At 39.3% G+C, this 27,887-nt stretch overlaps 1 protein-coding gene across 1 annotated transcript in view; it reads left to right on the top strand.

The window, feature by feature from the left end:
* The first annotated feature begins 370 nt into the window (after window positions 1–370).
* The window catches only part of LOC126474789 (solute carrier family 22 member 7-like), a 111,741-nt gene continuing 84,224 nt past the window's right edge, over window positions 371–27,887 (top strand). The window contains exons 1-3 of the mRNA XM_050102264.1: window positions 371–547; window positions 4,733–4,992; window positions 9,797–10,045. Of these exons, the coding sequence (XP_049958221.1) occupies window positions 371–547; window positions 4,733–4,992; window positions 9,797–10,045 (686 nt within the window). The remainder of the gene's footprint in view (window positions 548–4,732; window positions 4,993–9,796; window positions 10,046–27,887) is intronic.

The raw sequence follows: 27,887 nt of genomic DNA, 5'->3' as shown, positions 1-27,887 counted from the left end.
CCAGCCTGTCAACTGGAATCCCACAAAAACGGCTCTTTCAAACAAAACACGTTGTCTCTCACAGGTATGCGATACATACGTGTGCTTCACAGAGATCACTCAACATCTGACGCTATTAACGCCACCAAGAGGTCTGGTGACAACACCAACAACACCAATGCACCTTTGGTGGACATTTTACTCGCCAAAGAGTGTTTCAACTCAAATCATTCACGTATGCGCCGCTGGTTTGTATGTGAACAATGTTACGTTTGAGCCGTAGTTGTGTCCGGCTCTTCGAAAAGCGCGCCAGGCAGAGTGCTTTCTCTTTGCGTCTAGTGTTTGCGGTGGCGCTTTCGGTCTGGCGCGCTGTTTGGATCGCTACCGCCCTATGGCGGGACGGGTTGAGCAAGTGTACGGTCGCGTGACGATCGAGGAGCTCGTACTGGGCGGTGACCGAGAGAGGTGGTGGCGCGAGCGGGGCCCTGTTGTTGGGGGTCGTCAACTGCTCGTCACGTGCTTTGCCCGACCACTTGGTTGTCAGGGGCTAAGTCTGCCTTACCCGCATGTACGTGGCTTGCGAAGCTTAGAAGCCGTGGTGCATGAGATCAGCGCGTGAGACCGTATGTCTTCTTATCGGCCGTTGAAACCACTGGCAGCGGTTGGCTCTGACGAGCATTTGGAAGTGCAACGTGTTCCCGGCGCTGTGGTGGAGTGTGAGAAGTTGAGTACTGGTTTTAGGTAAAAGGGGTTTTTCAAGTTCTAGTAAAGTGTATGAGTTTCTTCACCAGTGGTTTTGTTGGGGTCTTCCCACCACAGTTTTCGTTTGCCTGTCCGCGGGATTGTAATTGCTTCTTAGTCGGGCCGTTTCATTCACACTTCGATTTGGTGGTTTATGGTCGGTGTCGCGTGTCTCTGTGCTTCGGAGCCTGTGCAGGCACCGCCCTTGCTGCATCTTCTGGTTTTGGGTAACTCGCGGAGGTGGTGGTTTGTGTTGGAAGTTTTGGGGCTGATCTGCTGTGGCCCTGTAGACCACAAATAACTATTCCGCGTATTGTGACTTGGGCCCCTTTACACGTGTCACTCCCTCACCGAGCTGCCTATAACGTGAAGCTTTGTGTGCTGGCTTATTCACATTTATCTTGTAACAACTGACAGGTGTAATACAAGTTACTTAACTGTCGAGATACAACTTGTGGTGTCACCGCCAGACACCACACTTGCTAGGTGGTAGTTTTAAATCGGCCGCGGTCCATTAGTACATGTCGGACCCGCGTGTCGCCACTGTGTGATCGCAGACCGAGCGCCACCACAAGGCAGGTCTCGAGATACGGACTAGCACTCGCCCCAGTTGTAAGGACGACGTAGCTAGCGATGCACACTGACGAAGCCTCGCTCATTTGCCGAGCAGATAGTTAGAATAGCCTTCAGCTAAGTCAATGGCTACGACCTAGCAAGGCGCCATTAGTAACATTGCATGTATCTAAAGAGTCTCACTTGTATCGCCACAATCTCCAGATGTACCAAAAGGACGGATTCAAGTTAAGTATTCCAGAAGCTACGTAATTTTCTTTATAGCATTCATTACGTATCCTGTTTCAGACCTCCCGCCATCCTGTTTTAACTTAGCGCGTGCCTTTCGGCTTCCTCTCATTGTGTCTAGGCTGTCTTTTCTAGACACAACACAACTATTTTAGCTTTAGTACAAACTAGCTACGTAAAGGTGTTTTTTAAGGGAATTGCTCTCTTCCATATATATATGTGAAAAGTGTAAAATCGTATTATTGGGAAGTTGTTAACGTCATACATTGCAATATCCTTTACATAGAAAAAATTTGCCAGCTATTTTAAAGAGTTTTTTTTTAAACTTTTGTCTTTTATATATATGTCAAGCTTAAAATCTTATTACTGGGAGGTTGTTAATGTCATACCTTGCAATCTTCTTTTCACAAAGAAAATTTGTCAGCTATTGGAAATTGTTTTGAAATCGTTTTCTTAAAAAATTCCTGACTTTAAAATTTATTATTGAGAATGTCTTTTAAAATAAAAGGGTATGATCAGCCGTGTGTGTTATTTCACCAGCACTTCCTGGCCCCTACTTCCACGGTAACGTTTTGGTATAACATGTGTACCTGAGTTGTTGTTTGTGAACCGCCCTAATTAATGGTTCAAGGTTGATATCCCACCACGTCTGCCGGATGCTTCATTTTCGTGACAACCATTTTATGAACAGTAAATTTTGCGATGACAGTGTTTACAGTGCGTTTAAAATAAGTTACGACTTTTACAGGGGAGCGTAGTTGCCAGCGTGTGCTGGATGCGTTAGCAGACGACCAAAATAGAATGGTAGGCCTACTCGGCACGGAATCTGGCTAACTAGCTTGACTGCGTAAACAGCAAGCCCCACGATCTTTCTCAAGCGATGTTAGAGAAACGAGTTGGTTATAAACTTTCTACCTCGCACATCGTATAGCTGAATTCGTTACCTTCACGATGAACGACCAATCGTTACAAATGGTTCAAATGGCTCTAAGCACTATAGGACTTAACATCTGAGGTCATCAGTCCCCTAGATTTAGAACCACTTAAACCTAACTAACCTAAGGACATAACACTCATCCATGCCCGAGGCCGTATTCGAACCGGCGACCGTAGCAGCAGCGCGCTTCCGGACTGAAGCGCCTAGAACCACTCGGCCACAGTGGCCGGCGCCCATCGATTCGTAAATGGTCGTAGTTACTGTGATATTTTGATAGTAGGTAACATCTCAGTTTGCAGTGAAAAACATGTGTCGCTTTGGATTTGTATTTCGTGCGTGTTAGGTTACATGTTGCTGGGAATTAAATGTAGATAATATATTAAAGTAGTCTTTAAACTTGGAACGGTATCGCTGCCTGTTTTCAGTCTCGAGAAAATGGAATTTGTGAAACCTCTCCGTCAAGAATTCGTGCGTGAGTGAAAAAACTAGGATGAAATATTCATAAATTCCTCGTCTCTCATTAATGATATGAGATATCGAAACGAGATTCTGGTAAATGATAGCGCGCCGAGACGAGAGTGTTTTGCCATATGATTAATAAGCGAAACTTCCTGATCTACAACGATGTTCAAGAGACTACAGATTTTTTCAGGTAAATAATGTAATTATTGAAGACCATCAGTAGCTGTTGAAACGAGAACTGCTCTGGGTCTCGTAACAATATACGTGAAGAAGTGAAGAAGTTACAAGTTTATTTTTGAGCTGAGAATGTACTGCATCATAAATTATTGACTTGACTTGCACTCAGTTCTTAGCTTAATAATGCACTGTTTTAGAATTTTGTCACAACTTCAACTGCATTAGAACATTAGGGAGATGAATAGTTCTAAGGTCTTCTATGTTTTGACAAAAGAAGCGGATTTTAACATACGAACAAGAGAAGTTACGTATTCGTCAAGACTCGTCACAGTCTACGAATCAAAGTCTTCTTAACTAAGCTGTTGGTATGGCCGACAACTCGAGACCAGTGCCGTTAAGTAACATTTGCAGTGGCGTCTTATGTCAGCATTTCTGCCTCAATGAGTGTAAACTTCAGTTTCTTTTTGTTGTTGTCACATTACCTTTCACTTGGGTGTATATATTCTAGGTCGGATTTAATGAGCATCATACGTAGGAAGCCTGATAAAAATATGCCCTTTACCATTAGGCAGTTCGTCGACCTGGTATAATGAAATGTTGGCTTGTACAGCACTACACTTTCCATTAACTTCGTCTTATACGTGCTAGGCTCAACTTCTTCTTAAGGAATATTTCATTGTATCCAGAGCAAAATATCCGCTTTCCCGCACTGTATTGTAAGAGCTTTATGCATCACAGCACAGTCGTTTGGAGTTCTATCCATTACTAGATTCCGGAGAATAAAACTTTTATCCGTTCTGGATTCATGTTTGGCAGCAGAACGAACATTCGCACGCGCCTATTTCAGTTCCTTAGCACTGAAAAGCAAGCCCCTCGGAAATGCTTAAGAGTTGCTCGGGATAGGAAGCAAATAGGTCGCGATATATCGTTATTTAAATGCAGAAATAATAAATATTGTGACGGCACAAATAGGGCCATTACTGAAAGTAAACTACTTGGAGTCTGAGTTTTGACTCGAAATCAGGCGTTATGTAATTCTAAACTACAGTTTCTACGACGGGAGGAGTAAATCGAAAGGGTGTGTAGCAATTCTCGACACGTACATGCGATTCCGAATTTACTTACGTACTTCACGTATTAGGTTGGCACCTGAACGGATAGAAATGTAAGGTGAACAGGAACGTTGCTAACTACAATACATTCTGAAATTTTAAACATATATCACTGCAGATACTGATATTGACGTCAGATTTATATGGCTTTATACAACGATCTGCACAATACTGACAGACGTGTGAAACAAAATGCGAAGCTTAGTTCTATTCGAGCAGTTGTTGGCCATTTACTATAACGACTTTGTAACTGGTAAGTAGGAGGATAATTTTATTTCTTATTCGTATAACAGGTCAGCCTCAGTGGTTGAACTGGAATAACGGAGTCTTTTAAAATGATGAGTGCAAACTCACTTCTTTCCAGTGTTTGGTGAGGCAATGGAGGTAAAGCTTGAAACTTTTTTGTCATCAGCTTTGAATCTTTCTTCATGTTAGTAGGTATATTTACACATTATAAAACTGACAAATATATAACTAATAAACATTATTATTGTGAGTCTATAGACGTGCTGTTTGATTACAGGAAAACGGGGAAATTTCCTCGAACAGAAGGAACCCCAAAGTCGCGCCAGCATTTGAGGAAGTGCTGGACTCCATCGGGTCGAGAGGAAAATTTCAGACAAGGCTCAATATTGTTTTCAACTGCGTCGGCCCATGTCTCAATATGTTGAGTGTAAATATTTTCTTTCTAGCAATGCAGACGCCCGATCACTGGTGCCATGTTCCTGGCAGGGAACGTACCAACCTGTCGCTGGAGGAGTGGAAGAATTTTACAATTCCGAGGTGAGACTCACTTCAAAATGTGCGTCATAGCATTATAAACACCACATATATCACACTCTGTACTGCAATAGTAATGGAGGTTTAACTTGCCATTCTTTCTGAGCGTTCCAATCACTTCTCTCCTTCCTAAAAATACGACTCTCATTCCTGTCTCTTTCTTATTTCTGGTAACTCCATGTATTTTCCCAAGTCGACACTTCCGCACATCAGGTAGCACATACTCATAGTTTCCATATCTCTGTGACCCAGGATTAAGGAGGGAAAATGATTACCATTCTGGTGATGATCACTCTTTCCACGTGAACTGTCATATCAAAACTCCTGTAATAAGCTTCGGAACTCTTCGAGATTATCTTTAGTCGTTCAGCAAGAATGGTTTCATGCAGCTACATGAACGATATTTCATAACACAAATGCCAATAAGTTTAGTAGTACCGTAGGAATTGCACCAGAACAGATCCTTCAGCACCATACACACATAAAAGTGTCCAGGATTTCTAAAGTTGGTCTGGCTAAAATTTTTCGTGATTAGTCTACTGTACTTTTAATCACATTATTCTACTTCAAACAATTACGCTGGTATAAATAGACGTCGAATTTCTTAAGATATTTTGCATGTATGACGTGAGGCACACATTTGCGATACATTTCACTATCAAAATAACCACACAGATTCAAGCTTAAAATTACAAGCCCTCATTGGGGGAAGTTGAGATTGCTCTAGTCAAGTCTGAGGATGAATGCCGTTAGTTAAATTTCTAAATACTTGAACTTTCTTGAGAGATAGGAAATGACTGTCATCAAAATGTCATAATTCCTCAAGAATGTAAATACCACCACCATTAACCCCAAAAGTTCTCTTAACGTCTTCCTTAATGTCTAATCATCCTTCTCAATATTGACCATAATCTCTTCGAAATTCTTTTGTATGCCCAGTAGTAATGTAGCATGACTTGAAACTGGTGCATTGATTTAAGTAACCTCCTCCTGACGAGTTATCACTTCTAGCGCTTCTGAGAAAGTTTTATTCCACTCACATTCTTCCCTTAAATGCTGAAAATTATTTTGCAAATTGATTATCTCATAAAAAAAACTTATACTGACTCTTCCCTCTCTCAACAGTAGTAAATTTATCTTCAACAGTAGGCAGTATGTTATAAGACTCCCCAGTTAACTCTGCACTTAACTGTGTACACATTTCAGTAAGGTTCCCGCTTAACGTCTTTGCTAGTAGACTTTAGGCTCTGTGTCTGCACTTGTCTTGCACTAATATTGGATTGCTGCTCCTATGAAACACTTTCGCCCCGTTCCCCCAACTTACATGTACATGCTTTCTCTTACACTCTCTTTTCTTTTGTAAATCCTTAATCAATTCATTATTACCGTTTACTAATTTTACAAATTACGCTTGTTGATTTGCTATGAGATTGAAAGAGCATCAGTTTCTCTTGGGATATTCCTTAGTTGCATGTCACAGTCCGGCTGTTTCCATTGAGAATAAGATAAATTTGTACTAATAGAAATTAATGTTCCACACTAAGACAGACTAAGGCAGAAGTCAGCTGATCATGTTACACGTGTAGCGGTCTAATAAAGGAATACTGAAGTCACCCAATTTCATTGTATAGGCTTCAATGTAACCATCGCAGACGATGTTTCTACCCTATTAATAATGCATCGCATTACTATCCTACAGGATTATGCTTATTTCTTCCACATGTAGTTATTTATTTACGAGGGTTGAATGAAAAGTAATGCCTCCATCTTCGTTAACTGGGTATGGGTGGGAACAGTTTCATAAATCAAACAAAGAAATAATCCTTAGAATGTGATCTTTAATTACCAATATTGACTTTTCCACGTAATCACCTGCTAACTGAATACATTTCTGCCAACGATGAACAAGTTTTTTGAAGTCGTCACGGAAGAAGTCGACACTCTGTTTCCGCAACCACAGTCTCACAGTCTTCATCAGAAGCATAGTCATGTTATCACAGATCGTCTTTCAATATCGGGAAGAGATGGAAGTCAGACAGTTCTAGATCTGGACTGTTTGGATGATGCCGTACAGTGGTGAGAATGAGTCTATGAAGTTCTGCTGTGGTGGCACGTGAAGTGTGTGGTTTGGTATTGTCATGCAGTAGTGTGACCCACACGTTCTTGTGAAATGCCGATTGTGCTTCCAGTTTCTCTCTGAGTGATACGACGATCGTCCTGAATCAACCTGCCAACATTTTGCTTGTCAAACTCAGTGGTTGCCGTCACAGGACGTCCAACTCTTTATTTGTCATGCAGGTTGTTGCCTCAACATCTTTAAACTTACTCGCCCAACGACGCACAGGACTCACATCAACACAATCACCATAAACTGCTTTCATTCTCTGATGAATCTCCTTTGCGGTGACACCCTCAGCTGTCAAGAATTCAATGACTGCACGTCGCTTAAATCGCATTGACCGACCGTCTGCGCTGGGTACCACTTTGTAAGAACACAGCTGTTCACGACAACTGGAGCTGTAGAGAAGACGCTACGTAAGATGCCAGTACCTGCCACATACCAATGCTGCCAACTGTTGAAGAGTTACGAAGGTGGAGACATTACTTTTCAGTGAACCATCGTATTTCATACTTTGATTTCATCAACTTGTTCTTCCATATGAATGTTTGATGAATACCTGTTATGAGATGTGGGATTCAAAGCGACGGCCCACTGCCATTCCCGAATGGCTTCAGCGGGCTATGCTGAAATTTGAGTTACCCACACCAACGTCTCACAATAACTACTACTGCTATTCATTATTACTCTAATTTTGAAAAAAAGGATACTTATGCCATCAACTGTACAATTGTATGATTTTTCTCTAACGGTTTCATTGTTACAACCATCTTCACTGGAGAAAAACTGTTCATCAGTGGTTCAAAATGAAAAATAGACATGACTGTTCAATTACTCTAGTTGTCCTACGGTACAGAACTCTTATATCGAGTGTGTTCAGACAGACCCTTACGACAGTTCGTAAATTCTACTCTAGATTGGGTGATATTTGACAAAAATGTATTTTTAACCCATTGATACACACTGTCTCTCTTGTGTGAAGATACTTGTAATAACTGCAGGTAGAGGATAGATGTACAGTTGTGCAGCTGATGGCACAAATATGCTTCTCTTTTTAATTAATAGCCATAGACAGTCACCAACGAAAAGTTTAATGTCATAATTATGTTGCTTCTACTAATTACTACTTCCTGCAGGAATGCAGCATCGAAATTATGATCATTTAAGAACTTTCCCTAAGACTTATCATTTGGACGAGGTGGTGATAACCAAGATACGATCGTAAAAAGTCTATCGATCTTTATATGTGAATTGATTTTTTAAGCAGGGACTAAATTTCCAGTTACAAAGGAAGCAATCATTTGCTCCGCAGCCGCTTGTAGCATGTCACTGAAGTTTTCTGGCATACAAAAAAAAAATAAATCCGTATGAGTTCATAATACTCTCCTTTTTATGTTTTCTGATATTCGGTACAGATGTTTGCATTTCGTTTCTCAGCTTTCACTCGTTTTGAATTGTCCGTTTTGAATGCGGTAGTGTTGTTGTTTTGTAATTTGCAGTGAAGAGGTTGAAGACTGTCGTAGAGAAGTAGAGGTTTTCTTATTGCCACCATCTTCGAAGGATTTTTACAGTATGGTGATTACATATGGCATTCTCAAAACAGCATGTTCTAATCTCCCTGACATTTTATTCGCTTTCATGAACGCTTGCTGCAATTTCTTCATGCCCTTCCACTTTCGTAAGCTTCTTCTGACGCGCCTCTTCACGTGCGTCATCAGTGATACAAGTTCATCGATTAATTAATTGTGAGAATCATCGTCCTCCGTTCCACTCGCTGGCTCTTCGGTGATAATTTCATTAACATCTTCATTCACATTTTTCTTCCGACAGGGCTCTGATGCTCGTATCTAATGTGGGGTCAGTCAACCTTACACAACAGCTGCATACATGTGTATGTTAGTAATACTGTGCTAACCGTAAGTATGATTAAATTTTGAATAATCGTTAGTGTTCCTCACTATTCCCTCAAACACTTGGTTCTCTGTACATTTAGCATATACACAATTCGCAGTATATTACATTTGGGGACCTGTCACTTCTTTATTAAGCAACTTAACAGCGCAGCGAGGCGAGTAGGCTCTCCTTTGAGAACCAAATTTTTAAATTTTTCTCCTCAAGGAAAACATGTTACTTACAGTTCACGTGACATTGCACATCAACCTAAATAACATTCCGCAGTAAACACATGCTCGAATTCACAAAGCCCCTATCACTCCTAGAATAACTTCGCTCAATCACGTCATTCAACTCTGACAATGTACACTAACGAAAAAAAAAGTATCATCGTGGTTCATTACCCACGTTGAACTGTCGGTCCTCTACAGCTGGCTATGTTAAGTCATCTCCACAGTCTGATGAAGGCAACGGCATACCGACTCCAGTAGAACGATGCCTAGTAAATCACATACAATCCAAAATGATGTACGAGCTGATGATAGTTTCGCGTTTTTTATGGTTGGTTTTGTGTAACAGTTTGTACGAATTCATAGATTCATATGTAAGTGGATTCTGTTAGCCCACAGTTGGTACTAGGAAATTGCCTGATTCATAGGAAATATTTGTTTAGAAATTTTATGCTTCAGTTATCATTCGCTAAGATTTCATTTTAACTGTTTTCGCTTTGATTGCAGTGTTGTTATTTTAGAGCCTTCTACACTACTTGATTCAAAAATATCTGACGTCACACAGGGCAGGCAATTCGTTCAGCAAGTGCCTGATGTACAACCAGAGCGATGGTATCAATGGCGTCAACTGGAACAGTTCAGAACCCGTCAAGTGTCAGCACGGCTGGGATTACGACGACACGTGGTTCTCTCTGACCGTCCCCTCCCAGATGAACTGGGTCTGCGACAACGAGCAGTCCGCCAATGACGTCTTGTTCTACGCACAAAACATCGGAGTGGCTCTGAGCCTGCTATTCGGATACATAGGCGACATGTAAGCAATCAGTCTATGAGATTATAGCCGTCTTATTCATTTTACCTTTATAATGCAATATACCAGCAACGGACAAATATTTTAAGTTCATCACTTTGTGGGTATTAAGTTATTAATGATTTTCGCTGTGTTATGTATGCCTCAGAAATTAATGACGAAAGAATTTTATATTAACGTAAGTTATATCTGTATATAAAATAAAAGTTAGATGATAGTAAATTATAGATTACGGTAACGTATTTGTCAGTCTCAGATCAAACAGATACTTCAGTAACCGGATGAAGTCATTTTACATATTTTTATTACGTCTGGTTCCGTAGGACCAAACATAGGGGCATATCTCCATGTACAGGTAACGCCTCTGCACCTGTGATTAATATAAATAAAATATATTGCAGATAAACCCAATTCAGATCAGAAGTTGCGTGTGTGCTGGATGTTGACTAATGTCTGGGAAATCTCTGTGGAATAGGCAGAGTACGTAAAAAGAAGCAGATATACATATAGTCAATTATCTGTATTTTATTATTTAGAGGCACTTTTTCTCTTCTTTCATGATTGTTTCGTTTCTGGCTTTTCAGTTTTCCAGTGTTGTCCGGTAAAATATCTACTAGGAAATGTTTCAGCATACAGCTGCCTGGCTTCAGACTCACTGCCATTCCATAGATCAGGTGCCTGCCCGTCATGTACATATCAGAATGAATTTTAGTTAGAAATATACAGTACACACCAGTCCGATAAGAATGTGGCCGAGCAGGCGTCACGCCAATGACTGGAAATCAGGCTCAACAAGTTTCTCTCCAGCTGAGGTCGCTAACACAGGCTTATTCGGTTGTGCGTCTCTCGGAAATAGTCCGTTAGAGTAGGAATAATATTCAGTATACACTAAAAACTATCCAATAATAACAACAGAGCAAGTTTCGACTACTGATTGTGTTCTCAATACTAAACGGATTTGCGTAATTACTAGTACCATGGCAACTAAGGGGATAACGTGAAAACCTCAAAACAAACAACATTTAAAAATTATTAATACATGTTAAAGGACGCTAAAATTTAGAAAACATGAAGGATACAAACGAGGCAAACATGCAAAAATGTGTCTCTCATTAAGAAAAAAAAAAGAGTATTTATCTGTATTTTTCTGCTCCACTGTAAATCTTCTACCCATTCCCACATAATGGTGAACGCCCAGTATATTGTCATAATCAATTATGTAATACAGGAATTAGATAAATTTATCTATAAACTCTCCCACAGAGCAGAATAAGTGATCCTGAGGAAATTCTTCAAAATTGGTTCAAATGGCTCTGAGCACTATGGGACTTAACATCTAAAGGTCATCAGTCCCCTAGAACTTAGAACTACTTAAACTTAACTAACCTAAGAACATCAACACGCATCCATGCCCGAGGAAGGATTAGAACCTGCGACCGTAGCAGTCGTGGGGTTCCGGACTGAAGCGCCTAGAACCGCACGGCCACCACGGCCGGCAGGAAATTCTTCACCTTAGCATTTAATGTGCGAGATTTGCTCCTAAGACTTATTAATTCCTGTTGTAAGCTACTGAAGAGGGATGCTGCAGAATACTGCTCGCCTGTCTGTACAAGAATCAAGGAAGTGCGACCCGAATGTAGACTGGTTTCCTGCCTTGCGTTAACTGAGTGGAAGCTACTAAATCTTGGGAAGAAGGTTTTATAGTCAACAGCTAACCACACAAAATAAAATGCATTTTGAGGGGCCAGTATCAGAATTCCTAGACTACTGAACAGAGGTCGACAAGTGTTTGACGAACTGAGGCCACATTTTGCTGAAACTGCGTGTTTTTGAGCCAAAAATTCCTTTTGTGAATAGGAACATTTACCAGGTACTATAACGCAATATGAAATAAGCAAATGATAATATGCAAAGTAGACTAAATTTCGTGTTGCACGACCACTTACCGCAGAAAATGCTCCAACGGTAAATATACAAGCAATCAGTCCTTGAACAAAGTCCTGTTCATTGGCTTCCATGACAGTTTACTATGCATCTAGGAAACTGAACTGTTCGGAATTACTAGTCGTACGTCCGTTCTGTTTAATGAAAATGTCAGTTTTAGTTGAGCTGTAGAAACTGATTCCTGCCGAGACTGAGCAAAAGTTTATTTTCCACAAGCCATCAACGTATATCTTGAACTTCATTATGTCATTCATTGCCTATGTTGTACTCAATAGCATTCACAGCCAACCTTGTATCACCAGAAAACAGAATTATTATAGAAGCAACTGTCTCATCAGAAATCATAACGTTTGGATACAGGAGTTAGTGTCATCAGCAAACAGTATTAATTTAGAAGATATCATATTAGAAGGCATAACATTTATATGAAAAACAAACCGCAGCTGTCTCAGTATCGATACTTGGCGAGCCGTCCATTGAACAGTTCTCCAATCAGATGCCACCTCACTGATGTTCTTATAAAACTGGAGAGTGATGTTTTGCTGCTTGTTCTTCATGTATGAGAAGGACCAGTTGTGAGCTACTCCTCTTATTCCATTATACTCTGTGGTAACGTTTTGTAATCCACGCTTTGAAAAAGAACGTGCCTTTTCTACGCAACTTTTTGTCGAATTCGTTCGACGTCTAACTGATAAAAGGGTATATATCGTTTCCAGTGGTTAAGCCTCTTCTGAAGCTAGACTGTCCTTTTGATAGTAAACTGAGTGAACTGTGATGATAAATTACCCTTACTTATTCAGCCTTTTCAAAACCGTTTTCGAACACTAATGGCATAGAAATAGGTCTAAAGGTACCTATATTATCCATTTCTCATTTGTATAAATTGTTTTTGCTATCCGGTGGTTCAAGAAACTGAGCATTCTTAAAGAAAAAAAGAATACTAATGTAACTGCCATATGCAGCACAGTACTTTACTATTCCTCTAAATACCACATTATACGCATTTGAATTCTTGATCTTCAACACCGTAAATATTGACTCAGTCTCATCGTTTCCAGTATCACAGAGTTGTATTTCAGACTGTGGTCTTGGAAATCCATTCTCTCTGATAGTTACAGAGGGTGAGTCACTAACTATTGTCAACAAGAATAATTCCGAAATTACGATAGGAACTTAGAAGTTTCTGCGACAAAAGTTGCGTAGGACAACGGTGGGCATAATATGGCATTGGTTTTTTGTTGCTAGGTGGGGTTGCTTCAGAGATATGAAGGTTTACTTTGTTTTCTTTTTTTTAAATGGTATGCTATAATTTGGTACTTATTTTCTGATAGTGGCTATTGAGACGAATAAAATAAGCCCACTCTAGGTCAACGAAGGTCAACGAAGGTCACAAAGGTGGCATTAACGTCCGTTATTCAAGGTGTTCGAAGTGATCACCATTGGTAACAATGTAGTGCTGAAATCTTGTTATCATGGACTGAGTGGTATTTCATATCAGTTCACCACTTATCGAAGCACATGCTCTGACAATTCTCGCTCGTATATAGTGCTAATAATAAATATTCGCCGAATTCGGCGTATCCATCTAATGTGCCATTGACATGTAAACACCATTGGATGGTTTCGCAATACAACACTAATAGGACCGGTAAGACTAGCATCTTCGAATCAGGCGAATGTGAATGACGTATTCCTTCGAAGAACAAGTCGAAGTTCTTCTCATTTTCGGAGAATGCCAACAAAATTCGGTGAGAGCTGCAGACTTATACGCTGAAAGATATCCTCAACGTACTCACTGAACACGTCGTACATTTAAATATGTGTATGATAAACTGACAACAACTTGACCTTTAATGCATCGGAAACATATCCAGCTAATAAAAGTACTGTGTACTTTACACTTTGATCTGAAAATCCTGTTTAGTTTATACAAATAAGTACAGTTCTGTGTTTTTCATTACATTTGCAATAAGTTAAAATTCAATTGTGGTCACGTTACAGACTAGAAAAGTACTATAAGGGCAAACAATAATCAATTTGCTGAGACAGATTTCATTCCACAGCTTCACAAAGCTATAAAATACATCTCACACGTGCATCACGTAATTCAGCAAAAGAGGAAACAAATCTTTGTAAAGCCATTCATGCTAATTACTCAACAAATATAACCACATAATCACTCTCATGTCCTAATATTTGAAAACAATTGTGTTATCTGTAGTTGCTGATATTTCATACAGGCAAAAGTTCATTGTTATCTAGTGTTTGCAATGTACATAGCAGGTATGATTGGTATCAGAACTGCAGTTCGTATTCTTTCCATAAAAGATAGCTCCATAAATTCATCATTTGCATGCACAACTCTGAAATTATCTCTCATCAAGATACTTTATAAATAGCATGACAGGCACTATTCAGAATCGTTCTTAGTTAAGTTACTGTCCATCAGATATAGCTTCCTCAATTCATAACTTTTACACAAGCGCTTACCCAAATTACAATTAGCAGCTACCTATATCCCTAAAATTCATAATGTACTTCACAAAATACGTACCTGCAGAAAAAAACATCTCATGCAGTTTCCTGAAAAATAGCACAGTATTCTGTCTGGCGAAGGTAAGCAAAAATACACTCCACAAACATCACATGAAATTTCATTATATGGGCAAACTATCTTCCCAGATAAATGATTATCTTAGAACCTCCTTCATAAACACCCAAAATCCTAAATCCGATACCTGGTCCAGATTCCTTGATGACACCTTTGCGATCTGAATCGAGGGTGATAAACGCTAGAACTGAAAAACTTCTGCCTCATTTGCTTGACTTGGTCCTTCCTACTCAACCTAGCAAGCCACCTTCCTAGATGTTGATCTACACCTCAGTGATGGCTTCATCAGTACCTCCATCAATATTAACTACCAGCAATATCTCCACTTCGACAGCTGCCACCCATTCCATACCAAGAACTCCCTTCCACGCAGGTTAGGCACCCATGGTCGTTTCATTTAGAGTGATTAGCAGTCCCTCTCGAAATACACCGAGGTCTCACTGAAGACTTCAAAGGCCATAATTATTTTCCCACCCTTGTACACGACCATATCTCTCATGCCTTATCTTCCCTGTCTCCCACCATCTCCCAAAGCTTCACTGTCCCGCCACGGAGGAGCATTCCCTTCGTCACTCATTACGACACAGAACTGAGCAACTGAATTACGTTATCCCCCAGGGTTTTGACTACCTCTCGTTGTGCCCTTAAATGAGAAATGGCCTACCCACTCTTCTTCCCACCCCTTCCATAGTGGTATTCCGCTGTCCACCGAACGTACATAACACACTCGCCCGTCGCTAGCCAACCCCTGCTCCCGACCCCTTATCTCATGGCTCATACCCCCGCAATATACCTTGATGCAATACCTGCCCCATGCATCCTCCCTCGACCGCTACTCCAGTCTGGTCACAGACATTATTTATTAAAGGTATTGCTGTCTGTGAAACCAGTCATGTGAACTACAGGCTTAGCTGCAACCACTGTGCTGCATTCTCTGTCAGTATGATAACCAAAAAGCTCTTGGGTCATGCATTCCGCATGAATGGCCTCCAAGAAACTGAGACCACAAAACAAGTGGACCACCCTTTTGATGAGCACGCTGCCAAACATACGTCCTTCATTTCAATGACTGCTTCATAGCTCGTGCCAATGGATCCTTTCAAAACACCAGCGTTTCTGAATTACACAACTGGGAACATTCCATGCTGTATATCCTACTTTCTCGTAGCACTTCTGGCCTCAGGCATCGTTGGCCATTGTCACCAATCTAGCCCCTTCCCTGTTCCCATTCCAGCATTACATAGCCCTCATTTCAATATCGTACCCAGTATTCTTACTTCTCTCCTTTACCGCTACTGTACTCATTCCCACCTCTCCCCAACCCTACGCCTTACATCGTGACGGCACATAGCTGCCCACCCCTCTCCCCACGTCGTCCGTGCCCACTCCACAGCAACAGTGCACGGTCTGCCACCCCAACCCAAACATCCCTCCTGATCCTCTCTCCAGCCTCCTCACCACCACCACCACTCAGTCGCTACTGCCCTCATGCACTTGTGCTGCTGCTATCAGTGTGGCTTCAGTTATCTCAGACAGCTGTCATATTGAGAATTATCCATTAAGTTTTTACTTACTTGTACAGAAATAACTGAGAAGGTGAAACTTCTAAATTTAATTCTGAAACTGCTCAGTGAAATTGTATCAAGCGAATGTGCTTAAACTGCTGAGTGAATGTACTTGTGTTTATTATTTAATATGTGACCTACAGAAATATACCTGACAAATACAACTCAAACGCAATCTGACTGCTCAAAAAATTAACACAAATGGATATCCCTGCATCAGCAGAAGCCCTAACAATAACCGACATATTTCATAAAACACTTAACTCACAAAAAATCTTCATTACACGAACTACAGCGATACAGCGAGCATCAATACAGCCAGCTAAATAAAAGATTCTGACTACGGTAGGCTCTACCTACTAATAGGCATGTGGCTAGCTAATGTTACCTTAATAATGTAACATCCAGTTCAAAAAATTGTATAATCGTCCATGACATCCAGTTCCAAAAAATTATGTAATCATCAACAATCTTACATTTCAATGATGAACAGACGTCCATACCTACTGCTCACGCTATCACTTTAAACTTCTAACCTCCATCACTGCTAATTATTAGCTTCCAACCTCCATCATTGCTGATTATACACTCCCAACTGCGAGTTTGACCAGCCACAGAGAGACTCTTACAGAGAATGCACAGTTCTGTCAGAGTTATTAATGAAGTCTATCGCTCTGCCAACAACAAAATTTATAAATTGGCTACTCACAAAGCCCCCCCCCCCCACCTGCTCCTCTCTAAAAATTATACAAAGTTTTCTGGGCAGTGGCTAAGACTATTTTCTTAAATTTTATATTAACAATATCAAACAGATCAGATGCACACAATTAGTAATTTACTGTTGGTCAATAAAGCAAAAATTTTCCTCACTCTCCATAAAGGCGGTCTTAATCATTCATCCAAAGAGTAGTATATGACAGTATTATGCATAGAGTCTAAGCAATAAAAGGAATTGCACACGTAAGTAGTGGACATCCATGCACTCTTGAGGAAACAGTGTTGTCCTCCCAACAGAGACACAGTAATGACTCTTGACATGAAAACATGAGGATTGGTAATGGGCGACAACGGAGCACACCCACAGCAGAGTCTGTAGAAGTCTTGAAGAATATTGGTAGAATTGGTAGGTCACCAGAGAGCAGACCCACAGTATTCCTTGTAGAGATTGAGGTAGTAATGGGTCACCAAAGGTGCAGACCCACTGTACTCCTTGTACAGATGATCAGCAGCCATCCGTTGCAATGGTGCGGGTGCACAATCACAATTCAATAGTTTTGATGACAGTATAGCAAGTCCACAAACCAGCACTTGTGGCTCACTAAGTGCTTTGCAGTATCTTTATATCCAGCAATGGTGTTAACCAGTCCCTTGCTGAATTATCAGCACTCATGCAAGTACTAGCTCAGTCATATATCCTCTGACTTATCCATATACTATGACCAACACACAAATGTGGTCAGTAAAATGTATCCTCACTATTTACTTAACTTGGAGAACAGATGTGTACACAATTTCAGTTTTACAGCAAACAAATTCAGTCACAAATGTAAAGAAAACATCAGTAAAGCAAAGGACATGATAATACAGATAACATTTGTAGTAATACAGGCTTCACAAGAAGAATAGAAATAAAAACATACATGAGTATCACAAGAATTATGACGTAAGTAACTAAATGAAAAATGAGAATGCCTTAAGAAATATTAACTTGACACATGAGCATTAAAGAAAACAGAACAGAATAAATAATGTGTGAACGTCTTTTCAAAGAAAAAAACAGGTTAGATTTGAGGATGACAGTATTCGTCATCATCGTGAACGCAGCTTAGTATTAGAAAAAAATTTTGCAAATTTATCTTGTCAGGTAAACACACAGACAGTAAAAACACAAACACACAAGGGTACGCATAAACACCTAGCGGCATAAAAGAAAATGAAAGGACAGGGTCTGTTTCAGTGTAACATCTGATACTGCAGTACTTGTGGTTACACCATTTCCAACCAAAACTTCACTTTATTCTTGGAAAACTCGCTAAGTTTAACATTTGTTCCCAAAAAAATCCTGTCTGTCTCTATTTATACTTTAATATATTTCTTACCTCATCACTTGCTTCCAAGAAAATCATACTTAACAAAATAATTGTTCCTCATTATACAATACTCTTTGGCCAAACCTTTTCCTTATAGCTTCTCAATGCATTTCTTCCCAACTCACCACAGCTCATTTTCTTATACGGCATACCTCCTCTTAAACTAAATTAAATCTATTGAGCTCAGATACATAAACTAGAGAATGAGGCAATGCAGCAGCACAAAACAGTTCACAGAAAAATATTCAAATGTGTGTGAAATCTTATGGGACTACACTGCTAAGGTCATCAGTCCCTAAGCTTACACACTACTTAACCTAACTAGGACAAACACACACACACCCATGCACGAGGGAGGACTCGAACCTCCGCCGGGATCAGCCGCCCAGTCCATGACAGTTGACACCAACAACAACAACATAAAATGCAAACTGGCAAAGCAAGCAGCAGTATACTTAAATTAGCAAAAATAATGCAACAATATAACTAATATAAGGCAATATGCAGCATACAAGAAAAACAAATCAGTGGTAAAACTGGGTTATCAGTGTAATACAATGTAAAATTTAGTAGGACAATGCCAGACAAATAGTAGCAGCAAATGCAATAACTTGCACCTAAGCATGACAAAGCATAAGGAGGAAAAAATATTACAGTAAAGTAAGCAACGCAGATAAGGGAAATGCCTATTCACATCCTAATGTCTACGTCACATCTTAACACTAGAGTGGTGCACCACAACAACTTATTCTATAAAAAAAATAATCAAGTCCTTGGAAAGAAGATTATGTATGCTATTCCTGGTACTAGTCACTTTGCCTTTTTTAATATACTTTGCATCTTTCCTTTGCTAGTGCTCTTTTTTTAACAATGTGGATCATAAAATTATTATTTAATAGATCTGTAAACAGAAATAATTTACAATAGCATATGTATTAAATTTTTTTTTATTTTGTAAAACCAATACTGCAGGGCAACTAGACACTACATATTAAATAAAATGAGCAAATAAGCCGGTCGCAGTGGCCGAGCGGTTCTAGGCGTTTCAGTCTGGCACTGCGCTGTTGCTACAGACACAGGTTCGAATCCTGCCTCAGGCATGGATGTGTGTGATGTCTTAGGTTAGTTAGGTTTAAGTAGTTCTAAATGTAGGGGACTGATGACCTCAGACGTTAATTCCCATAGTGCTTAGAGCCGTTTGAAGTAAGCAAATAAGTAAAAAGCAAAGTATAAAAACATCATTCACTAGCCACATGGCATTTCGTAAGTCAGTAAAAATTCTCGCAATTCTTGTCATAATCGGGTATGTAGAGCCAAGAATATTTTTCATCACTTCATAAACATTTCAGTAAGTAGCACAAAGTACAAACTCCAAAGTGTAATAATATGTTTACAAGTCATAGTGGGTCGTGTTTATAGTGCGTTCTGCATAGAAATGTTAGTACCGAGGTCAACGGCCACTCTTTTCTAGAGCTTTGCGAGCACTTGCAGGAATGCAGCGAGCTTCAAAGTCGGTGAAGAGACACCAGTAAAGTTGAAAGGCAATACAACAATGGGTATATTTCAAAGATGCTAGCTCACAGCCCAGCACAACAGAGCATTACCTCAAGGTCACATAGACTGTCTACGAAAATATTTACGATAATAGCTGCAGCTACAATGACAGTTTCACACAAATAAAAAAAATTCACAGTTTGAAAATTTGTGTTGGAAGTGTATAGAAACAGAAGCTTATAAATAATAGTGTCCAAAAATTTCTGTCAGCATTGTGGTACTAACAGTCACATATATACTCACTTTTCATAGTGATCATAATCATATGTCGATTTCAAAATATACATCGTCGTCGTAAAAAAAAAATCGTCCTAACATATTAATCAAATTTCAAAATCGTCAGAGCTTCCTCTAATAACTTCAAAATCTCTAAAAATTGCTCTCTTGCTGGTTTCAATAGTGTCATCTACCTCAAACATACTTCAAAAATCATGATCACATACAAAATACATCTCTCAAGGCGATTGCAGTATCACAATTGTTCCAAAAATATATGTGAGCAGTTCACAAAATGCAGACAAAATACAATTTCATAAGTGTGAAGTAATCCAACTGCGTAGTTTGCTAGACATGTGTCAGCCATGTAGTAAAAAAATTTCCATTTCCCACTGCTAAATGACCAGATAGCTGTGTAATTCTGCAATAGAGAAATGTGGTACCGACGTGTGAAACTGTATAAGCAAATACCATATTAGCTAGCGCTCCTTGTGCTTGCCACATGCATGGTACACAAACTAGGCATACCCTCATTAGGGAAGATGTAATTATACCTTCAGATGCTACAGATTAAAATTTCGGAATGAAATGAATCACCGAAAACCTTCTCTGTATCATAATCATAATCTAAAATATTTCCTAAAACTGTTCCAAGTATAAAGAGTAACAATTGAAATGCGTGTCATATAGCACTAAACTATAGTTCTTGCTGAATTTCTGTCGTAGCTTAGCGGCAAAAATGTGCCAAGTGTCGTAGTTATCGTCGTCCTTAAGCATACTTCTCCATAAAGTAAAGTGTTATGCGTATACATGTCGTAGTTACTACGTTCATTGCCGTCACCTTGAATGTACTGTACTGTAACGTATTGTTGTGTTACGAAAATAACTGTGTTACTGTAGACATGCCATAAAAGTGATTACTAAAACATGTTTTACTTTTTAGAAGTCCGCAGAAATACTTTGCAGACATAAAACAGATACAGAGCAAAAGATATGATAAAAATATGTCACTCATAAGTAGCGTCGTAGTATAATCGTGTAGATGTCAAACATACCAAATACTGTGTCGTCTGTGACCTCTCAGAAAGTACTTCAAATAAAAATTTCTCTTCATGTAAATCAAAATGTTGCAGCAACACTTCATTAGTATTATTTGATTCAAGAATGTGGAATTTATAGTCATGACGTAATGGTGCAACTAACAAGTGAAAATGTACACACAATGAGACTGTAAGGTCTGTTCCCCATGAAAGTGAACTCGTAATATTACTGTCTTTATAAGTTCCATAGGTTGTTGACTAGATAGGTGAATTCAAAACATTGCTGCATTAGAATGTGACAAAACGTACTAATAACTTGAAATGAAAAATTTAATGTCAAAGAATAAGTCAGAAAGCAAACTATTTCTCAATAAGCGGTTTTACATGAGATATGTGGTGTAATCCTTTACTTTTCGTACTGCTCAGAGTTTAAACATCAACGCAATTATCATGTGGTATATGTCAGATCCTGTAACATCCATTGTAAAACAGAAAGAATTTGTGACTCAAATGTTTCTTCTTATGTGACAATGAATGGGCTTTAATGAGAAGTTTTTGACCAATGTGTAGTTTCTTTGCATTTGTCTTACCATGTAGTTATCTACTTTTGTATGCAGCAGAATTTATATCTTTAATAGCTAAATCAATTACGTCTTTATGTCGAAGTTTACGTTTATTCTGAAAAGGTACAAGCTCTCTGATTCTGTTCGGTGGTTCCTCATTCTTCAGTATAAGAATAGTTGCTAAAGCAGTGGAGTCACGAGCCATTTCATTCAGTACATTTAGAAATAAGTGTAAGTATCTGTCCCAGTAGTGATGCTTTCTGTGACAACAAAGTCTGCAAAGCTTATTGATTTATTTCAGACGGGTTACAATGTGGAGAGTGGAACGAAATAAAAAACAGACATGCTTTTTCGATTCTGAAGCATGAGTGAGGAAACAGCAGATCTGAAATTTGGTCTGTTATCTGAAATGATTTTGGCAACGTGTCCAACTTAACGCAAGAAATTTTTAACAGAGGTGTTGGATACAAACCGTCCAGTGGCTTTGCGTAACGGTGTGAAGGAAACAAATTTTGAAGTAAGTTCATCAGCTACTAGAACGTATGAAAATCCCTTCAATTTTTTGACAAGGGTCTCAAGAAGAGAAACTGTAGCAAATTCTTTTAAGTTAGTAGCAATGATAGGAAACAATGGAGTACGGGTGTGAGATAGTAGATGGTTTAGCTTTTTGACAAAGTTTACAAATAAACAAGACTCTCCTAAACCTCTTTTCCATGTTGTTAAAATAACAAGTCGTCTGAGGAACGTGATACCATTTTCGTGGACGAAAATATGCGTAGCTGAAATGAGTGTACCAGATGAGCTTATTAAGAAAATCGTCCGGAATACAAAGTACCTATAGCTCCTCATCAAACAGTAAAACGTTTGAAGAGTATGTTGTTTCTAACCAGACCATAATAACGAAACAGCCTGTGTTCCTTCATGCCATTTGCTTTTGCTATCTTTCGAAATCAGATCCTTGCTTTGTTCATAAGCGATGTCATTTAAAGATGTAGTAACGAAGTTTTCAAAGCCTTCTTTTTGAATGTAAAGAATACTGAAATTTTTCTCACGGTTTGCTTCTGTGTCGCTTTTCACAACGCCAGCCGGTGCGCGTGACAGTGCGTCCGCAACATTGTTTTCCTTGCTGGGAATGTACACTGATAGCTAAGGCTTCCAGTTCAGTGACGGAATAATTTATTTCAGATTTCGTTAGCACACGGCTAGCAAACGCGATGGTTTTCTAAACAGTAATGTCATTTTCTATGGCTTCTTGAAATAAATAGGCACCAAGTCCACCTTCAGAGGAATCTGTGCTAAGGCAGAAATCTTGTGACAGATCTGGGTGAGCTAAGATTGGCGCGTGAACTAGCGCTTCTCTCAAAGAATCAAATTCCAAATGTGCCTATTCGTCCCAGTTCCTAATAGTGTTTTTGACACTGAGAGAACAAAATTTTGGTGATACAAGAATTTTCATATTCAGGAAACGACGGTATGTTTTCGAGAGACCTAGAAAACTGACAAATTGTTTTTTTGTGGATGGAACTGGAATGGCTCTCACTGCTTCCAACTTTTCTGGATCTGGCTGAATGTCATCAGAAGAAATAATGTGTCCCAAAAACTTCACCTTTGTCCTACAGAATTTAGATTTTTCCAAGTAAACTGTAATTCCAGATTCTGCGAAAAGACATAACACGCTGTTGAGGATAGGATTATGTTGTTCCCAAGAGGCTTGTACTATTAAAATATAGTCCCCATATGACGTGAACTGTCGTTTTAAGAACTCAGGTAATATGGAATTTAGTCCACGAATGAATGCTATGGAAGAAATTTTCAAACCAAAAGAAAGTTTCCAAAATTGGTAACAAACACAGTTACAAAGAAAAGCCGCATATTTTCTACATTCTGTATGAAGTCCAATTTGATAAAGCTGGATATGCGATCAATAGAGGACAACAGTTTTACGGCATTGAAATTCTGAAGAAGTTCTTCCAAGTTTTGCGGTCTGTCGGCTTCAGGATTGATGATAGTGTTTAATTGTCTCAAATCTAAGACAAGCCTTATCGATCCATTATTCTTCTCAACAATGTATAATAGATTATAGGATGAGCTTACTGCTGGTTCAGTAATGACCTCGTCAAGCATAGGTTGTACTTCTGTTCTAACATGGCCTCTGTAATGTCCCGGAATTACATATGGTCTGAAGCAAAATTTAGTATGCTCAAGAACACGAAACTGGTAATGAAATCCTTTGATTGTTTCTGTTTTGTATTAGAAAACAGTGGAATGTGCTTGTAAAACGTAAAAAATATCCTGCCTATCAGTATCATTACAGTTCTCAACTGTTCCAATTTTTTCTCTGAATTAAAACTTTAATATTTAATACGTCATCAATATCATCTCACTCAGTACTTGCAAAGTGATTATTAGTGTCAAGTTGCGTCGAAGGTTCCAAACAAAAGGTAAGGCCGATTGATTTCCTAGTCATAATTGTTCTGGTTCCTATATTGTCTGTTTCTACAGTTATCTCTGCCATAATCATTACCACGGAGTGGTGACCATTCCTTGTAACTATTGGTATTCTGCCAACTGTTGTCATACGGGATTGTCTGTTTTGGTCACGATTTACGTTATAATAATAGCCTTTTCATGTTGGGTTATTATTTCTGTCGTCTAGGAAATGTGATGGATGTGAACTGCAATTGTTGTTGTTTTCCTGTTTTTGCATCATGCAACTCTCTGTATCAATATCCAGTTTTTGCAACAGTCCCTCAAAAGTTTCTATGTTATCTTTACAGAGTCCCACTAAAGTAATAGGTCTTTAATGTTCGGCAATTTAATTAAGCAAATGTGGATGAGTTCCAAGGGTCTGTAAAGGTTTGACAAATACTGGTTCTTGTACAACATATCGTCAGAATATTTTACCGAGCTAAAAAATTCAGACTTTCCGAAATGTTTCATCATTATAATGCTGTGTTTTACTTGATCTTGAGTAGCCTGAGAACAGTATATAGAGAGGAAGGCATGGCAGAAATCTTCTTCACTGTGACAGTCGCGAATAACCGATCTCATTCTTACAGCTGGTTCATTCCCTAAACAGCCACACATAGATTCTAATCTATATTCTGATGACCAATTAGGAGGAAATCAATGAGCAAACTGATGAAACCAAGCTTGTGGATTCTTCAATGTTTTAAATTTACGCATAGTGACGAAGAGCTTATAGTCAAAGCCTTCATGACGGCGAGTTGCAAATTGCTCATTGTTACGTCGTGTCGGCGGTTCCATCTCAAGGCTCGGTGCACCTTGCCAACTCCTTTCAAAATCTCCGTAATACCCAGTGTCTTTAGTTTGTTACTCTTCAGTATTTCTAAATCCCACTTCCCCTGTCGTAGCGCGAGTATCCTCGGAAATATGAAACTCCCGTATCATGTGTGCCAACTGATCTCATACTTCCTGCATTTCTCTTTTATGTTGCATATTGATTTTTTTCTGACTTAGTTTCAATATCCCAATTTCTTCATACTCCTCTGTATCAGTAAGGGCTACCGGTCTTGTATCATTCAGGTCATCATCTACCTTCGTATATAAATTTGTTAACTGATCCGAAAGTTCGGCTCCTTTTCCCAATATTGAGCTAATTTACTCCGTTAGTTTTTCTGAACCAAATTTTAGATTGTTCATTTGTGTCGAAATCGTATCTACTGTGTCCTTTAAGTATTCCTGATTATTCGCAGGTTGATAACCATATCGATAAATGAAACTAAGTCAGTTTTGGTCTACAAGGTGTCATGATTTTTGTGAACAATGACTCCAGTTCTTCTATGGCTGCTTCATGATTCTCTAATGTGTTTTCATGTTGCGAAAAAATAGGCTGAAAATGTTCGCAAAAATTCTGTTAGTACACCTTCAGAAATCTTTTGATGTTTCGATTCGATTCTGAGTAGCTCAGCAGTAAAATCTTCACGTATTTGTTCAAGCGTTGTGTCTAACTTTTGAAGCTTTAGTTCCATTGAGTCTAACTTTTGAAGCTGTAGCTGTGTTCGCTCCTCATTTTGTTCCATTGCGTCTAACGTTTGAAGATTTTGTTTCATTGTGTCTAACTTTTGAAGCTTTTGCTTCATTTGTCGCATTAATTGGAATAACATTGTATTAGTGACTGAAACATGTTTCTCCCTGCTTTTCGGCAGTGCATTTGCGGTGGCAATATTCGTATTTTTAAAAGCAGAGAAGGTGCCTTGGCTTAATTGAGAAAAGAGTGATGACTCAAAACCTGAATCAACGATATTTGCAAGATTTTGTTCTGTCATTTCCCATTCTAGACGCGATCTGTTACTGACCGATCGATCGACAATACTTTCCTGTTCACAGATTGTTTCAATGTATATACCGTGATTACTGAGTGGTCCTGTCCTTATGGACTATTACCAAATTACTGTCTTGAACATTTGTCAGTTCGTAACTAGGCGGTGCTAACAAAATACGATATTCACTGCCATTTCACAGTTTGCTGTGGAGCCTAGTTTTGAGTTTTTCACACGCCATTATTATCACAGTGTTTCATATGATAACACACTACAAACAATTTGAAAGGCAAAAATGAGGACACACTAAAAGAACACTGAAAATAATATATATCTAATTAATATCAAAAGCGAAACCTCCTGGCAGATTAAAACTGTGTGCCGGACCGAGACTCGAAATCGGGACCTTTGCCATTCACGGGCAAGTGCTCTACCAACTGAGCTAGCCAAGCACGACTCACGCTCCGTCCTCACAGCTTTACTTCTGCCAGTACCTCGTCTCCTACCTCCCAAACTTAACAGAAGCTCTCCTGCGAACCATGCAGAACTAGCACTCCTGATACAAATGATATTGCGGAGACATGGCTTAGTCACAGCCTGGGGGATGTTTTTAGAATGAAATTTTCCCTCTACAGCGGAGTGTGCGCTGATATGAAACTTCCTGGCAGATTACAACTGTGTGCCGGACCGAGACTCGAACTCGGGACTTTTGCGCCCCCATTCCCCCAACTCACCATATCAGAACTAGGTCGAACACGTCTTGGATGTGACTGAACGTGGCATCAGAGCTACAGCTTCCAGGAATTTAAGGGAATTTTGAGACTTGTGGGTGCAGATATGATGCCACTTCCCTCCAGCGTCCTACGAAGGCCTCACTGCTTCCATGCCACGACGCGTTGCCGCTGTTATGCGTGCCAGAGGTGGACGTACCGGCTACTAGGTAATTTGCCATAACGTTCTGGCTGGTCAGTGTATATCTTTCTCCGCCATGCATGAAAACTAATAACATTATTACAGAATCACAAACTGTATTCAGTGCATGTAATAATAATTAATTTAAAATCGTTTAATATTCAAGTAGTTAAGCATTTAAACGCACCTTTATGTTTTACATAAACTTTTCTCTATTTCTGAACAACGTATGTTCATCATTGTTGTAAACATCATACTCAAGACTCACACATAATTGAATTACGGTTTAACAATACCGCTATTAAATAAATCCAACATTGAGGTTATATGTTAATTACAAAAATTATTACAAACATTAAGCTTTTTTTAAATTGCACACTTGCCCAGCCCTTATCAGTCTTCTGCAGCACGTCTGCTTGTATTATCTTCTCAGCATATTCGCTTCTCAGCGCGGATACCAAGTGAGCAATGGAAATAATTACGCCATTTACCGTTCTATTAATCAAAGTTAATTAAATATCTTCTATTAAAATTATCTTGAGATGACGTGTTGCAGTTGGAATTACCAGTTATCTGTTATGGCATGACTGAGTGCAGCTATATAATTAAATGCTAAGCTGAAACCCGGCCGTCTGCTTTTATGTAATTCGTTATTTATCCTTTAACAACGTAGTACTGTCAAGTCATCCTTGTCACTCCGTATAGCGTTGTTAGCTCCATGCAGCACCTGCTGCGATGTAGGGATGTCTACTGAGGAACTCCATTCGACGCACGCTACCCGCAGAGTACCTGTACGTCAAACAAATATTGTAACATAAAACAAATATTTAGACATTTGCAAGGTATCACCTGTCAATATCTTTCTGTACTATTTGATTATTATACATGTGATAAGAAAATTATCTGTACATGGGCTTGCTCATGTAAAGATGAGGAGGATACAGAGAATTTCGCACCTGTAACGCTTATGGGACAATTTCCGAATTTAATTGAGCCAAATTCTGCAACTTCACAGTTACTGCTCTCTTTAATCTTGACTCTGCTACGCGGTTTTTACATATCAGTTC

This window comes from Schistocerca serialis, chromosome 4, assembly GCF_023864345.2.
Source record: "Schistocerca serialis cubense isolate TAMUIC-IGC-003099 chromosome 4, iqSchSeri2.2, whole genome shotgun sequence".
NCBI classification, from domain to species: Eukaryota; Metazoa; Arthropoda; class Insecta; order Orthoptera; family Acrididae; genus Schistocerca; species Schistocerca serialis.
Note: the sequence above shows the minus strand (reverse complement) of the source record. Positions and strands in the feature narration are given on the sequence as shown.